The sequence below is a fragment of the Cinclus cinclus genome, chromosome Z (genome assembly GCF_963662255.1).
Source record: "Cinclus cinclus chromosome Z, bCinCin1.1, whole genome shotgun sequence".
In the NCBI taxonomy this organism is placed as follows: domain Eukaryota; kingdom Metazoa; phylum Chordata; class Aves; order Passeriformes; family Cinclidae; genus Cinclus; species Cinclus cinclus.
The window spans coordinates 39,977,073-39,995,129 of record NC_085084.1 but is presented as its reverse complement, the minus strand read 5'-3'; the positions used below and the strand labels follow the sequence as shown (position 1 = coordinate 39,995,129).

The 18,057-nt window shown below is 38.1% G+C and overlaps 1 protein-coding gene across 5 annotated transcripts in view; it reads left to right on the top strand.

Moving 5' to 3' along the window:
* PIGG (phosphatidylinositol glycan anchor biosynthesis class G (EMM blood group)) overlaps window positions 1-18,057 on the top strand; it is an 80,027-nt gene that overhangs the window by 13,186 nt on the left and 48,784 nt on the right. For 3 of the 5 annotated variants that reach the window (XM_062513329.1, XM_062513325.1, XM_062513326.1), the window contains 3 exons: window positions 6,071-6,288; window positions 8,664-8,945; window positions 16,630-17,087. In XM_062513329.1, coding sequence (XP_062369313.1) covers window positions 6,071-6,288; window positions 8,664-8,945; window positions 16,630-17,087 — 958 coding nt within the window. The remainder of the gene's footprint in view (window positions 1-6,070; window positions 6,289-8,663; window positions 8,946-16,629; window positions 17,088-18,057) is intronic. The other 2 variants (XM_062513328.1, XM_062513327.1) reach the window with 1 other exon arrangement.

The window sequence follows — 18,057 nt, the reverse complement described above, 5'->3', positions numbered from 1 at the left end:
AGTGTGCTCCTATGATGGAGTAAATGTGTGAGTGGACGAAAGATGTGTCATCTACTTAGACTTCTGTAGGAGCTTGGGTAAGGCCTCTCTGAACATTCCTGCTGCTGTTGTTAGAGTGATATGGTTTGATAAATGGACTCTGTAATGAGTAAGAAACTGGCTGCATGTCTGGAAAGTCAGTGGCTTAATGTCTAATTGGAAACCAATAAGGAGTAGTGATCTAGCAGAAGAGGTCTCCATTAACAGTGCTGGTGACCAATGAGATAATCTTTAAAGCAACCTTCCTGCCTGAATAATTCTACAATTCTAAGATTGTAAATTGGGAATGTGAAGAGGAAAATTGATCTTTATGTGAGAGAGTGGTGACAGGCATATAGATGTGCCTGGGAGTGTATGATGTAATAGTTGAGAGCTTCTGGGTCAGGATTAGTGCATAGACTAACATGGGCAATATTGTGTGGGCATCTGGTGCAGACAGTTGGATTGTATGGAATTCATAGCTTTTCAGACAACTAGAGGAAGTCCTGCCTTCGCTATCCATGGTGCTCATGTGGTGCTTCAGCCATCCTATTGCTTTTCAGGCTAGATAGCTGGACAGTGAGATGGACTGAAAAGTGGGTCAGCTTGTGAGGTCATGTGAATGTGATCAGTAGCGCAAAGTCCCCCTGAAGGCTGCAGTGATCAACCACAGGGCTTACCTCAAGCCAGAACTATTTGACATCTTCATCAATGTTCTGGCCAGTGGAACAAAGTGGCATCTCAGCACGGGAAGGAAACACTAGAAATCTGTGAGAAGTGCTTGATGTGGTAGGTGGGTGTGCTGCCACTCAGAGGCACCTTAACATGCTGCAAAAATGGACTGACAGGAACCTCTTAAGGTTCTTAAGCAAAGGGAAATGCCAAGTCCTACACCTCAGAAGAAGTAAAGCCAATGTACCAGTGCAGATTGAATTTTGATTGACTAGAAACAGCTGGAAGAACCACTACTAAGTGACTGGTGACACCAAGCTGAAAATCAGGCAGCAGAGCACCTTTGTGAAAGGAAGGGCAATAGCGTCCAAGGTGGCCTTAGGAGGATAGTCATCAGCTGTGGTGTGTGTGGTGTGTAGATATCAGGAGTCTTGGGTCTGGTGCTGGGCTTCTCAGTACCATAATTCTTTAATTTAGTGGATATAATGTAATGAGTGCAGTGCTTGGCCATGAAGGTGATGAACAGGTTGGAACATCTGTCATAAAAGGAGGGGCTGAGGGTGCTAGGACTGTTCAGTAGGAGTCTTATCAACGTAGGTAATATGTGATGGGGAAGAATAAACAAAAGGGAACCAGGGTCTAATTGGTGGTCCCTGCAAAAAATTTAGAGGAAACCTTTTTAGGTAAGATTTATCAATCACTGAAGTGAGTTGGCAAGAGAGATTGCGGAGGCTTCATACCTGTAAACATTCAAGACTTGACTGGACACAGATCTAAGCAGTCATCTTTAGGTCACCCTGCTCAGAGCCTTTTGATCTTTATTTGTAGAACATCTGAATGCTCATCAGAGTTGTGCTGGCAGCTCTTGGGCTGTATAATTTCTGAATTCCACAGACAAAGTCTGCTGCCAGGTTTTTTGAGGGAAAGAAACCCCAAAAGATAGATAGAGTCAGTTGGACATCACTCATATTGAAACTGCTGCTGCAGTTTCAGGCTTTCCACTGCAGATTCTCAGCTAACAGTAACAACTAGTAGATCATAACATTTCAGTTTACTGCTAAGAGAAATGCCTATGACTGGAACTTTAGTTTAAAGTGAAAGATATACTTTCAGATATACTATGATGCCAGGATAGTATAAGCCTTGCTGATTCCTAAAAAAAAATAAAATATTTTCAACTCTTGAGGTCAAAACCAGTAAGCTCTACTGAATGGGAAAACATGGCATTCCGGTCCAGTGCTGTAATTTACAGTACAGGGGTTAGAGCACCAGCTGTTGGGACCATGAGGATGATGACTGAGTCAGTGATAGCAGGAAAAGACTCACCCATTTTAAGCTGAATCATAAAATACGCATTCATTTTTGGTGGAATATTAGTTTCCTTCATAACACATTGAGATGAAGTCCGATATCATTTGAGTTGAATTGCAGTCAGATGGGAAGGCAGAATGACCTTTACAAGCTGTTTCATAAAGAAGCCATGGATTTCCCTGGACTCAGCTGCTCCAATGTTAAGAGCAAATTGTAACAATACACAAAAGTTTCTTTTCATCTACAACTATGTTTTAAATATATATGTTAATAAATAAAGAGCAGAAAGAAGGCAGGTTCCCCCCCTTCCCACACAGTGTTCATATAAACATGCATTTTCAAACTAAGAGGTTGTACAACATTTAATGGGACTTGAGGTTTGCTTTATTGAGGTACAGAATAATCCTCACACTTAAATGTATCTTCAAGTAAATTCTATTTTACATAAGAAACTTGAAGCTTGACTAAGGGCTTTATTATTTAAAAACATAGCTTTTTGAAACTAATAAATTGTAATGTGAGGCATGAGGTTTTCCTTTGATGTGGGTACATGCAGCTAAAGAAAAGGTCTGAAAGAGGAGAATGAAAATAGCTAGCAAAAATTAAAAAGCTGAAAGATGGAGTATCTAAAAACATACTTTGGGTTTTTGAGCAAGTTCATACCTCAATGTAAGCTAGGCAACCCTAGTATCTAGCAATGCTTTCCCCATGTTCTGAACTACTGAACATGTAGCTGAATGATAAACTAGGACCTTTTCTTTGAAAGACATTTTACAGTGGAATGAAGAGTCATGCTTGAGAGCAACTTGGGTGGTGTTACTAAAAGGAGTGCAAGATTTTCAATTTGGGACTGATCCTGAACTTGTATTAGATTAAAATAATTTGACTTTTACTGGGACATTTATATATTGAAACTGGAGAAGTCACTTTCACATTATTCATTCTTTCCTTATAACTCTTTTTAAATGATTGCTGCCTGTGGCTGGACTAAGTGGAACTGTTGTCAAACAGATGTTTGCAAAGCTTATCCATCTGGTTGTGGTAAGATGGTAGTGAGGCCGAAGCACAAATTGCTAATGTAATACTATGCAAGTAAAACATTGCCAGTGCTTTGTGAAATGTGCAGCTGGGCAACCTTGCTTTGGATTTTGCTTCAGTTTTGACTTGTCTTCTAAGTATCCTGTATGGGAGTGATTTGCCAATATTACCTGCCTGTTACCAAAATGCTTCTCTAACAACTTAGTGTCCATTACTCTTCTTATTTATGCTTCCTGCATATAAATGTGCCACTGAACCAATGTAACTGGAATTCTCATATGAAATTTGGCAACCATGGTCTTTTAGTCCAGTCTGCAAGATCTTTAATAATTCATTCATGAGGGTTTGACTGAAAGTCATCTTTCATAACACAGACACAATGGTTTTGGTGGGCAGTCAGCGTGGAAAGAAGTAGATGAGAATGAAATAAAAATGCTAAAAAGAATGAAGAGGGAGACTAGTCAAGAAGTATGAAAAGGGAGCAGAACAGGAGCAGATGATGTGGAGGGAATTTATTTATGTTTCAAAATATAGCTTGAACTCATTTCAGTCTTCTGTATAATGAGAAAGTGTCATGTCAAATCTCAGTTTGATTAAAGCTCATTTTAGGCGATCCTTTATGGATGTCCTGAAATGTATGAATATTTAACTCTAATTTCAAATATACTGGAAGAGAAACTTTACAGCAAAGTTAAAAGAATTACAGGAAGGAAATTAAATCCTCTGTGTGCACTGGCAGCTCTCTTGATATACAGGTGTTTGCTGCTGGCTGAATTGTACTTTCTAGCAGATCCCTGCAAGCCCCCTGCATAGCAGGGTCAGCGTGCCTTGGAGTCTGCTAGAATTCTTGGGAAAACAGACTGGACATTTTGAGTTAAACATAGCCTTTTAAAATTCTTCCTTTGAATTCAGTCCACAGCATATGATGAGGTGTCTTGTATGATAAGAGATTTGCAAATAGTAAGCATGATTCTTTCATGACTGTACAAATTGTGAATAGGAATACTTCATTCACCTTCATTCACTAGAAATAAAATCTAAAACATTTCTGGATTTAATAATGTACTATTGTTGAATAGGCTTAAGAAAAAATAAAGTGGTTTTTTTCTCCTAAGTAGAATACACTGTTCACCTATGAGGATTGAAAAGGAGCTGTAACTTAAGTCTTTGTGACACCACAATTATTTCAGTCATTGTTTTAACCTTTCTTGTCTGAAACTGTACAGCAAATGTTTCACCCTACTTTCAGTTAAGAAGAACTGCAAGTTATGTAAAAATTTCCAAATCGATGTTTTGTACTTAAGTTATCATTACCTTTCAAGTCAAATTGCAGGGAAATAGCACGTACTATTAGTTTGAAGTGAAATTAAACATATTTTCAGAAAAAATGCAGATAAATGTGAATATTCATGCATAGCATAAGTTCCAGTGAGATATGAGTTTCTGAAAGTTAAGCTCTTGCTTTCCATGTGTTATCAACTGACTTTGTGTTATGAATGCATACTGTTTTCAGTGACTGGTCTTTGAAAAGCAGAATCACAGATTAGGTGAAGTAGGCCTGGATCACTGCAGGTTATCTAGTCCAACCACCCTGCTCAAGCAGGGTCCCCCACAGCACATTACTCAGGAATGAGCCCAGAAAACTTTTGCATATCTCAAGAAAAGGGCTCTGCATCCTCTCCATGCAACCTGTTCCAGAGCTCAGCCACCTACAGAGTAACAAAAGTTCTTATTTTTAGGTAGGACTTACTGTGTTCCTTCTTGTCAACAGGCAGACTCTTGCCTCTTGCTGGGCATCATTGAGCAGAGCCTGGCTCCATCCTCTTGACACCCTCCCTTTAGGTACTTATAGACATTGATGAAGTCCCCTCTCAGCCATCTCAAGGCATAATAGGCCCAGCTCCCTGAGCCTTTTCTAGTATGTAGGAGATGCTTCAGTCCCCTCATCAACTTTTTTGCCCCCTACTGGACCTGTTCCTGGAGCTCCATGTCTCTCTTGTCCTGAGGAGCCCAGAACTGGACACAGCAGAGGGGCAGGATCACCTCCCTTGACCTGCAGGCAGTGCTCTTCCTAATGCACCCCAGGGTCCCATTGGCCTTCTTGGTCCCCAGGACACACTGCTGGCTCATGGACAGCTTGTTGTCCACCAGGACCCCAGGTTCTTCTCCACAGAGCTGCTTTCCAGCACGTCATCCCCAGTCTGGGCTGGTGCCTGGGGTTGCGGGACCCTGCACTTGCCTCTGTTGAATTTCAGATGTTTCTTCTCCTCCTGTCCCTTCAGCCTGTCACTCCCTTCTGAAGGACTGCGCAGCCCTCTGGGGTATTGGCAACTCCTCCCAGCTTTGTGTCTTGGGGGAACTTGCTGAGGGGAGGCCTTTGGGCCTTCATCCCAGTCACTGGTGAATAAGTTAAACTTCATTGGACCCAGTGTTGACCCTTAGGGGACACTGTTACTAACAGGCCTCTAACTAGATAGACTTTACACTGCTGATTAAAACTCTCTGCACTCTGCTATTCTTTCAGTTCTCAATCCACCTTCACCATCCACTCACCAAGCCCATACTACCAACTGATGTGGTGTGTGTGTTGTCCTCTTTGGTGTTTTCCCTCGACATCAGCTATTTGTTCCTTTTCTACTTAGCTTATACAGTGTGTCTGGATAGTGAGTAATTCCAGTGGACAACACTGTTTTATTCCCCTGCCCCCCCATGCTGCAGAATCTGGAACATTTGAATTTTTTTGTCCTGGAAACTCTTTGTAAAAATGAATGGTTATTTCAATAAGTTTGTCAATTATTACATGTCTAGACAGTTCATTAGGTTAGAATGAATTACTTTTTTTCCAAGTAACTGGTATTACTGCAGGAAGGTAATGTAATTTTTTACCTGTGAAAAAAGTTTTTAACTGCCATAGCAATTATATATTTTTATACACTATACAAGCAAATATAAAAATATGATCACATCTCCAGATAATCTTTCTTTGTTCATGGATCCTCTTGCTTCTTTTCTTTTCTCCCCTTCTCTCCAGATCCTGGATATGAACATTTTAAGATAGCAGAAAAATCCCATAGTAATTGGATCAAACTGTATTTAGAGGGGAATAATTCAGAAATACTCTTAAATCTTGGCAAGAAGGTCCTGAAGCAATACTTGGAGGCCCTCAAGACTTTGAGCTCTTCATTAAGCAAACAAGTGGCACAATATGACATGTATTCAATGATGGTGGGGACTGTGATCATTATGGAGGTATGAAAATAGATCTTTCTAAGAAAAAGTTAAGTGCACAAAAGTAAAGTATCTTGGTGTTGAATATGTAATGTATACGCTTACTGGTCTTTAAAATTACTGAATGTGGGTTCTTAGGGTTTGCTTACATTCTGCTTGGACAGGATTAATACTCCTTTTAAAACAAAATCTGGCCTTTAAAATGATTCAAGAGTGCTTTTTATATGAATTACTTACTTTTAGTGTAGCTAGTTACGGCAGATAATGCAGTTGTGCAACAACTTCAATTACTCCCATATAGTTAGCCTTCTCTTTTTGATTAACTTTACTGCATTAGGAAAAAAAAAAAGGCTGGCAACTAAATCCATAGCTGTTTCTCTTTATCTAATATTGAGTATAGCTGCTTTGAACAGGCAATACCTTGTATGGAAAATTTTCACCATTCCCGGAATTGTTACTTGTAGCGATAGATTTGGAGCCCTGAAATAAATACTTGCCGGAGGGTTACCTCTTCGTATCTCCTGTAGTTATAAGAGATACCATATCTTTGACTTTAAGTGGATCTGTCCAACTGATATTTGGGGAAAATTCAAGAGCTGAGTCTCCTTTGTCCTGGCAGGGCTCTGTGTATTGTCTCCCATGCTTTGCTCTCTGCATACAGAGTGCTTCTGAAGTAGCTTTCTGGTAGACTGCTCAGTGGGGCTTGTCACTCCACTGATCATTTCACAGGAATGAATTCCACGGTGCCCTTCTCTAGATGAGATGGTAGGTTCTGTTCCTGCTCTACAGATGGAAGATCTGGAGGTGAACAAAGTTCGGTGAAAATCTGAAGGTGCATATCTTCATCCTTTGTTTTCAGAACCTATGCATTCAAGCTGTTGACAGTTACTTTACATCTGAAGCATTGGACTTTTTTTAATGGAATGCAGTTGTAGATGCTTAGTATTTCTGGAAAACAAATGTTAAGTGTTACATGCAATCAGCCTTCATAAAAGAAATACGCAGCTACTAACCACAGAAATTTAAGACTTCAGCAAAATGGCTGAAGTTTTTTCTTTTGTCCAGTGCAATACTCAAGAAACTGCCTTGCTTTCCAAAATGTTTTTTTTTTTCTTGATACCGATTTTCCACCTTCACTGAATAAGTACTAGTAGAGAAACTCCGATGTCACTTCAAACTACACTATGCTACAAATTCCAATTATCTTGCATTTCAGATGAGGAAAATACCTCTGAGACATGAACTGATAACTGCATTTGCTCAGAAGACCTAATTTCTACACTTTGAGCATGTTCCTGCCATGAGTACTGTTTTTGTTTTAAGTGATGGGTTGAAATGTAAGACTTAAATTTTGAGTGTGATACTCAAAACTGCATATTTTCATAACCAAATGAAATATGCAGTCGAATATGAAGAAGCAGCAGACCATTGCAAAGCATTTTTTTATTTTTGGTCTACTGTATCTCACTGTAGTGTGGGAAAGATTTTGGGCATAGTTCTTCACAAGTCACAGTGAAAGATTATAGGTTGACAGTGGTCTGATATAGTTGTTTTTGTTATGATTTGTTTTAATTCTGCCCTAGCAACAGCTGATTGAGGTAAGTCTAGTCCCAGCTCCATCTCTGCAGCTTGCAAAGTATTTTAGAGTGTGGCTGAGGCTCCCACTTTTCCCACTTTTTGATAATGGTTTCTATATGAGTAGCAGAAAGTTTCATTGTATTATTCATGTCTGCTGCAACAGTTACATAAGAGAAAACTTGGAATTCTGCCTGATCTGTGTGCAGGTCAGCAAAGTGAAAGTAAAATCAATAAATTCAATTAAGATAAGGAGAGATACAAGGAGTAAATACTGGGAGAATTTGTAAGGTAGAAATTCTGCATACACTTGTGTGATAGTATGAGAACTTCACCTCGATTGGGAAGCTGTTTATTAGCTCAGCAGGATCTCATACATATGTATTTCTCATACAGGAAGTAAATTGCCTTTGACAGAATGTATTAACTTCAGGCATTTGCAGGTGACAAACAGCGGGTCAAATTTGTTTGCTTAGAAACTATTTTGATGTTTGGAGTTCAAGGTCTTTTACAGGGAATGTAAAAATGTGAATACCTGTCATTGGTTGCTACAAGTGAGAAGGCAGATTATGAAATATTAAACTTGGCAACTTGTGTGTTTAAGCCGGTAATAAATGAAAAGAAAATACTGGGTTTACCCATTTATATGGTAATACCTTACTTGGGGAAAATAAATCCAACGTAATTCTTTACAGGTTTTTTGATAAAGTATGCATATTAGCAGAGTGACGTGGATGACAACAGCATGATTTTTTTGTGTGAATTCTTACTGTTTAGCTAAACCCAGTTTTTAAAGTATTAATCCTCTATTTTTTTTCTAGGTTCTGCTACTGCTTTTGCTTAGTGTTCCAAAAGCCCTGAGCAAGCGGGCAGAATTTGAAGTACCCCTTTCCCCTCCGCTGTTCTCTCTGCTGTTTTACTTGATGTGTCTGATGCTGTGTGCTGTTCATGTCATTGTATGCACATCAGCAGAAAGTTTGTGCTATTTCTGCAGTATGTCCTGGTTAACAGCAGTTGGAGTGATGATGCTGATTTCTGCACTCACATGTGGCATTTTATCTGCTATTGCGAAGATCGTTGAGAATTCCAGACTTCCACCAAAGGTGAGAGCATGCATTAGTTATGGTTCAAAATGTTTTATCTTTCATATACTGTCTTTTGTATACTGTATTTTATAATACTGTTAGTTAAAGTTTTGTTTTCTCTGTGTGTGCTTAAAGAAATTCTTAGTTGTAATGTAATATGAATGTGTATTATTATTTAAAATTGTAATTGAAATGTGCTGTTGTCACTGTGCCATGATACCAACCAATGAAGATCTAAGAAGTGCTTATTTTGATATAATTTGAATATATTTTTAAAATACTGTACAATATTTTTCAGTTGGCTTTATGAAGTTGGAAACAGTTATGCCTTGTACAAATACTATGCTTTTACATAATTAGGTTTCACAATTGCAATTAAAGCAAGATGTAAAATACTTTACAACAACATGCACAAAGGACAGTGGTGATAAAACAGACAGTAATGCTATAAGAAGAATATACTTTGCCAGTATACCTTTTCTTGTATTGGTGTTATGAATCTTCGGGGGGCTTTTTAATAGATTTGAAAATGCTACAGAAGGAGCTAATTTTATCTGTCTTTTCTACTTTTTAAGCTTAAGACATAGAGTTTGTTAAAATCTTTGGAGTTCTTGAAGGGTTCTCAGTGCAACAAGTTACCTTCTGTATGTTATTTGATGAGTTTTACTGTTGTGTTCAATAGAATACAGGTAATTCCGAGGGAATAGAATTTGCAATGTCTATTCTTCCACTGTGAAACTTAGTGTGCCAAGAGCTGTCAATCACACCATGAAATCAGCTTCTAGTTGTTTTTTCTACTGCTTGCTAGTCATATTTTTCAAAGGTCTCTGGTTTTCAATAGCTTCACTGGTCATTGTACTCCATTTGATGGTGCAATCTCTGCAGTACAGTCTTTCATCAATCTATGTTTCATAGAATCAATTTGGGGGTTTAGCACCATTTTTATAAAATGTGTGACAAAACATGACAAGTACATTAATTATATGGCATCATGCTCTATCAAGGAAAAGAACAAACTTTTGGACTTGAAGAAACATTTTGTATATTTCTTACAATTTAGAAAATTCAGTATTCCTGGGTAAAGATTAATTTTGTACTCTGTGCGGATATGTGCTGTAATTCCTGAGTGTAGATTTAAATCTAAATTCTTAAAAGTAAGGTTGCTAATATATTTTATTTGATCTATACCAGGTTGTAATTTTGTTTCTGTAGTTTCTGACTAGGTGTTTTTTCTTATAAAAAGAAGAAGAATATAACCTTGAAAGAATAATGAATGTTCCCATGTAGAAATCTCATGTGTACTTTGTATGCAATGACAAACAAATGCAGCTTCGAAAGACAGACTTATTTTTAATTGTGTTACTGGTTTTCCTAATTTTAGTAAACAGTAGTGATCTAAATATCATGAATTTTGTGGACCTGCATAAAATTTACATGCATGCCACTTCATTCAATAGCATGGAGAGCAACGACAACAGCTAATATATTTCTTCTCCAGGTGGACAGTCTCAGAGAATCACAGAATGATAGCATGGTCTGGGTTGGAAGGGATATGCAAGATTATCCAGTTCTAAAACTCTTCCATGGGCAGGGACACCAGGTTACTCAGAGCTCTGTGTAGCCTATCCTTCAGGGGCTGGGGCATCCCCAGCTTCTCTGGGCAACTTGTTCTAGTGTCTCACCACCCTCCAATCAGCTGCTTCAAGTTCATAATACACAAATGAGGTTTTCAGCAATGTTTTCCAATGTATGTTTGTTTTTCCAGGACTAGGGCAGACAGAAATAAAAAATAGTGGATTTTCCATCACAGGTTGGTCTTTGATCATATTCCACCTAAGATATATCTGAAAATGTGGGAATCTTAAATATATCTTAATGAATTTTAGGCAATAGTAATTCTGGTTGAGGCAGACATGACTTTTTATTCAAACTTGTAGAAATACATTTTTGTCATCCTATTTCACTCCTATTCCACAGGTGACTGAATTACTGAATGTATCTCATCATATCAGTCAGGGAGTCTTTGCTGTCTCTATTCAAGTTCCAAAGAAAGCTTGAAATATTTTGTGGGTTTAGTTAGTATGTGTCTTCATTCCAGACATATGTAAAAGCAGTGACTTGGTTCTGATTAAGTTTTTTACCAGTCTCAGGGCTGTTTTACAATGATGTGGTGGGGTTTTCATGAGTCTGCTTAGACAAGTACAGAGCCAGGAGAAGGTGAAAGGAGCAATATGTGGATCTGGTGCTGCTTGTAATGCAAATATGTTTCAAACACTCATCTCTGTCTTTCATCCCTTTTCCACTAGAATGCCTAGGTTCTGGGGGAGAAATGGGTTGTTTTTGTGTGCTGTGAGTTGATCTTGAAGGGCTTTCTGTGTGAATTATGAGTATTACTTATGCTAAAATATCTCTGAATCCAAGTGTTTTATGACCTGTGCATCTCCACACTGTGAATCTGTGTGTGGGGTTCACTTCTGAAAGAATTCTGAAGCCCTGGTCTTCTGATGGTGGGAGTAGAATCCTGAATCTTGTCCTTTCTGGTTAAAAAAAAAGCTAAAAAACCTTTTCTAAGCTCAAGCTATATGATAAAATGTAGGTATCTAAAAAGTAATTAAGATAAGCTCTCCTGTTAATGGCTTCAGAGCTTTTTTTCTTCAAATTGTTTCCGTTCACTTCTAAAGATTTCTCTGAAGTGCTTCTCATTTGTAATGCTTTTTTCCCCCCCACTGTTGCTGAATATAGAAACTGATTACCAAGTTCATGAATTTTCTGAAGACCAATGCAGGCAGTGTTAGCATCTGCTTCCTGACGGTTATTTATAGATTCTGATTGCTGTGTTTCTAGCAGAACCAGTCCCTTCTTTTAATGATACTTCAGGCTTTGAATAGTTCTGCAGGCCTTTATGAATTCAGAAAACTGTTAAAAATTCTAATTTCTTGTTCATAGTTTCACTCTAATTGCTTGGTGGTTGACTTAAGCATGGTATTTACTACTACTAATTGTGGGGTTTTTTTGGCCTTTTTCTGTTAGAAATAAAAAGTAACAGTTTTCTGAAAGTAGAATATAGAAGTTAAGGCTCGTCAAGTAGAGATCTTGAGAATTTTCATTATGCGGAATCATAGTGGGTTTTTATCATATCTACAAAATGTCCTTCTTTCAATTTATTTTAAAGCATCTGTTAATTTAACAGTATTTTTGTTTTTCCTCTTTTGTTTGATATTGTTGACTAATTGAACAATGCTACATTTTTTATGCAGTTGCACCCAAAATATTTTTTGCATTTTTGACTTGGGGAGAAAAAATTAGGGTGGTGTCTTTACCGGATAGCATTCAAAAATTATCCCAAACTGCTGTGAAAAAGTAGGAGCAAGTGTGATCTGTAGTACTTTGTCATGGAACAGTTACCATCATAGACATTCAAGACTGGGTTCAGGGAGCTGGAGTATCAGAAGGGAACATAATGGTAAATTGTGAGTGATGGTGAGCATGAAAAATAAAATACTTCATCTGAAAAGAAGTTGCAGAATTTCTCAGGCATTAACTGTAGATGGTTAATCACAAAAACCCCCAGATAACTGGGATAAGACTCAGAACACAGACTACAGGAGATTTTATTTCAATGTGAAGATGTTTCAAAATTTAATTATCAAAGGCGCATGTACTCTGTTCTTTACATATTGACATTTTTGCAAGCTAGCAAGGTATGTTCAAAGATAGGGCAGAGAGATCAGTTTCTGTATTGCCTAAACACTACTGCTGACACATCAGTTGTTTAAATTAAATTAAATTAAATATTTCTAAACAAACTTTCTGTTTTAAGTTTTTTTGCCAAGATGTCAAACAAACTGAGAATCATACAGGTTTTTTAGTATCTGGAGTGTCTGCTGAGTTCCTGAGGGCTGGAAATCTTCAGCAGCTGGAAAAACAGAGCTGCGAATATTAGACTAAGACCTACATTTTAATGCCTTTAAACCAAATCTAAAAAAAAAGGTATAATCTAAATGATCTAAGGTCAGACCATATATGACATCATACTCTTGGCATTCATTATAAGGTGCAGCTCATATATAGGGGATTAGGAGGAAATATGGAAAACCTTGATGAAAGTATTTTCAGAATTTCTTAAGATTATCAAGGTTCAGGAGATAATAATTTGTATCATAATTTTTACTTTTGCATAGTGAATTAACTCTGATCTGAAATCTGGTTTATCAGTAAATGTCATTGGATTTTAATCCTTTGATTTGAATGTAAGAGTAATTTTTTTTCTCTTTTCACTGAAGCTGTGAAAGACAAGCAGGCAAGAAATAGAGATTTCTGACCCTGGGACATATCACATTAATGCCATCATTTTAATGAGGTTTTTGTGTGTTCCCTATTGATAATACATCACTTCTTCAGTTTTCGTATCAGTTGCTAACAGCAACCAGATACATGAGACCAATCCTTCTATAGATTTTATGTTATATCTTACAAAGAAGACAAATTATATCACAGACTTGTTCATTCTCATTTATTTAGGATCTCAGCTTCCTTTGTCTCTGCAAGCAGCTTGTGCTTACATGCTCATTTATTCAGTCAGCCAAGATCTTTAAGGGCAGCATGATAGAATTATTGGAATTTAAACTTGCTGAAGATCCGCCATGTACTGTTCTTGCCCCAGCTTTGTGATTTTCATGCTCTTTGGTCTTTGCAGAGACTACCTTGTCCTTTTGTTCCAAATACCAGCTTATGGTATTTGCTTTTCAGAATATAGTACTAAACAAACCTGAGTGGTCTTTAAAACACCAAAGAAATTTCAAATGCCAATAAATTTAGATTGAACCTGGGCATTTTTTTCAGATTATTAGTATTTTTTCCCCCATTATTGTTGTGTGTGACCTCATGGGGACATTTTCTGGTTCTGTGGGGTTTTTTTAAGTGAAATGACTTTGATGTAATGTATTCTTTAACAACACAAGAAATGAAGATGTGAATAGGTCATAATTGTAATTGTAGCTCCTGCATTCTTTCACATGCATCTCATTAAACTTTGATTTTGCAAAAGCTTTTTCCCTAAAGCTAAATTCCTAATAATGTTAACTATTTTGCATCTTGTGTTTGTTGTCTTCTCTGTGTTGCGTTGTCTTGCTTATTGAACAAAAATACATATGCTGCTGTCAGTAAGTCATAAACACAAGTGATACTTACATTTCAGATGCTCAGAGATAATTCTATTGTTTATACCTGCTTTATTGTTATCTGCTCAAAGGTCAGTTTGGTTTGATTTTCTTTGTAACATGATTTAAACTGTGCAAGAGTTGTAGTACACTGTGCATCTTTTAATTTAGTAGGTTCTCTGTGAAATTTATCCCTGTGAATATTCAAGATTTTTTTATAAAGCTTGTTCATAGGTCAGATGTAGGGGGATGATGTAGTAAAAATACGCAGTTAAATAAATGAATGTGTGTCCTGGTTTGAAAGACAGGTGTTTACTAAGGAAAGCAGAAGCTTCCCCTTTGACTGAAAAAAAAATGTGATTCTTCTGATTATTATAATTTTGGAATTAAGGGAGCTCTCAGGCAAAGATATGGGGGTAGGAATAACAGTTCTTTACTAGTATATCTAACAAGACAAACAAGAACAACAACAGCTATGAAATTACCCACAAACAGAACAGTAACTCAGTCCCAGTGTTTTTTGGCTGCAGGCACCTTTTCCCTGAGCTGCAGTTCCCGGTGCTGGGGGCGGGCAGGTCCCACAGAGCTGCAGGAGGGCTGGGGGTGATGGCAGCGCTGTCCCAGGGGGAGAGAGAGATGGAGAGAGAGCCCTCCGCTCACGGTGTGGGTCCTGGTGCTCAGCAGAGTGCTGGGTGGTGGCAGGTTACAGTGAGAAGGGAGCAGGGCAGGGTCCGATGGTGGTTTCCCGACGCTGGGATGGCAGGGATGGGACACAGGCGCCGATCGTCCTTCTCGTCCGAACTCCGCGGGGGAAATGGGCCGAGGCCCAGCCTTCCGCTTCCTCTTCTGGCTGTTTGAATCTCGCGGGGCTTGCTTCTTCCCTCCCGTCCCCTCCCCCTTGTCACCAGGGCCCAGTCAACAGGTATCTTAGCATGACAATGGGGAAAATTCCACAGAGGGAAAAAAGGAGAGAACTAACCCTCAACAATGTGAAAGTAGTTTCAGAGATCTTTGTTCTGAAGTAAAAATGGCATGCAATGTAATTTCAGTCTGGCTTTTAAATTTTTGTTTTATTAGGTGCTAAAAATACAGTTTAAGAGATACTCCATGATATTCTGTAATAGTGCAAAATTAGATAAAATAGTAATGTATTATTTTTGACAGTGTCTTTCCCAAAATTCTTCACAAGCATGTATGTTATCCTACTTATTACGGTATGTTAGGAAGCTCCTGCTGGTTCCATGTCCTCTAGTGCTGGTTTTTACTTGCTCTGGTCTCAGATTTTTGACGTGCAGGCTTGACCCCAGCTACTTGAAGTGGCATCTTGCAACACCCACAGGTGGGACATGAAGTGGAGTTGAGCAGAAGATAGGAGAGGATATAGTAAGACAGCATAGACCACAGTGACCAGGCACAGGGCTCAGTCAGAGGTCTGTACTGGCTCCTACTTATATGTAACTGAATTCTTTCTCTTCTTACTTTGCCCCTGCTTCCAGCATATTCCTCATTACCCCTCTTCCCCACCCTTGACAGATTCTTGAAGCTCTGCTTAACGAGTTGGTACAGATCCACAGGCGCCATCAGATGTCTGTAATGCTTGTGCAGTGTCACTTCCTCCTTATCTGTTACAGAGTCCAGACTGACGCTCTTCAGAGCTATACCTGTGATTTCTTATTCGCCTGTCAGTTAATGGCTGAAGAGTTTTGGTCATCTTTGTGATCTTCCTTAGTGCATACTTATCATGGCTGTGTCTCTCTGTGGTCCTTTTATGACTTTCTCTGTGCTGGAATGGTTCTTTACCTGATAACAGCTATGAACTGAGTGGTCTCAACTTCCTCATGCCCTTACGCTTTCTCTTTAGCTTTCTCTTTAGCTCTATCGTTGAAAGTAGTGATGATAAGGAAATTCCAATTAGCTGCTGAGAACAGGAAATTGAGGTAATGAAGGCATTAGAGAAAAAGTATTGTGTTTTTAGATAAGCAGAGTTTGTGAAGTAAATGAAGAGGGGTAAACGTTTAAAGTAGATTTTATCATTCAAGCTAAGCAAGGTGAAGGGGTGCCATCAGGCAGTAACTTTGTTAACTTGAGAATGCCGTTACTGTATTGAGTTGAAGATATCACAGATTTCTGCTATTAGAGAATTACCTATTATCTGTATCTCAGGATTCCTGCAGGATTTCTATTTTTACTTCTACAAATATGCAATAGGGTGTGAGCTTCTTTTGAACCTTCTGTTACAGGGTGATAAGGAATCTTAATCTGTACAGCTGTGATTATTCATAAAGCAGTTTTATTTCTTAAACAGAATACAGTTTTAAATATTATTACTATGTTGTAGTGCTGAGTATGCTTCACTGAAATTATGCTTTTAAAATTTTTTGAGATTTCTTAAGATAGGAATAAGTTATCCTGCTATTTATTTTGTTTTCATTGCTGTAAATTACTGTAAGCACACTATGAATACTTACAAGTGAAATTTTTATAATTTTTATATACTCTTTCCTTTCACTACTGCTTCTTTTTTTTTTTTTTTTCATTCGCAGAGTCCTGTTGTGTCCAAATCTAGCTGGTCAGAAATAGATCTGCTGATTCTGGCTGGAACTGTTGGCCATGTTTTGAGTTTGGGGGCAAGCAGTTTTATAGAAGAGGAACATCAAACCTGGTATTTTCTTATCAATACACTTTGTTTGGTGCTGTGTCAGGAACTTTGTAGAAATAATTTTCTTCTGAAAGAATGTGACCCTCAACATAGCACCAGTATGAAACAAAATTTTGATAGTGTTGGGGAAACCTCTGAGTGCAAGAATATAGACATTCCAGCAGGAAGTAATTCAAAACTGGGCAAGGCCACCTCTTCATCAGAGTTGATGAAAGGATCAGATAAGTGGATAAGCTTAGCAACTCCATGGATCATCCTTTCGTGCTGTCGGCTGCTTCGATCCTTGAATCAGACAGGTGTCCAGTGGGCTCATAGGCCAGACTTTGGACACTGGTTGACAAGGTGGGTGTCTGATTGACTGTTGCACTTTCTGCCTTATTTAAAAATTAATGTATGTTTCATTTGGTGAAATATGTATTTTTCTATACGGTCTCTGATCGGAAAGTGCTCTAAACATGTAAAGCAGATAAATGATGAAGTGACATAAGGATTTTTTTCATTGCTATTTCATGCAGGAGTAATTCCTTGTGTACTATCAAATCTTTGCCCTGCACCATGACTTATCTAATTAATGCCAATTATACATGATAGGTTTATCAGAAGCAAAAAGTAAATATTTTCCATGTGTAAGTCAATAGTGTCTGGTTTGAGAAATTAAAAATCACTTAATAGAATTAAACTCTTGAAATTAAGGCAGGAAGGTTCTGCATAATTCCAAACTTTATAAAGTCACAGGAGCAGATGCATAGAATTCTTCCTTATCTATCATGTGCTTGTAATGTGTGGGTGAAAAGCTGAAGGAATTTTTTGAGTAATACAATAAACAATGAAGAGAATTTTTTATAGTTGAAAGTACATCAGAGAAGGGCTTCTGCTTTTTCTAATACCTTTCGTATTTTTAAGCACTACAGTTGTTAGCCAGTGATACTCAAACTGTCTCATGTACTTCAGTTAGTGGATGGAGAAGCAATACTTTTTGACTGTCTAGACGTTTTGCAAACAGCAGGTGAAGAGGCTCTGCCGTGTACGATAAATAGATTTCTTGCCAGTATCTTAGAACACATGGATGAAATGTCATTCATCATTCATTAAAAATGACCCAAGCAAATGGACTAATATGAGACTTGTTATTTATTGGCAGCCTCACAGATGAAATGCTAATTGCAGTGACAGGTATGAGTGCTGAAAGACATGAGTTATGAGGGAATTTATTGCATTATAGCAGTTGTTCTATATAACAGAGTTTTCACCATGCATTTCTGCTCTAGAGGTGAGGAAATGAGGAAAAAACGTCATACTTCCTACATCAAGT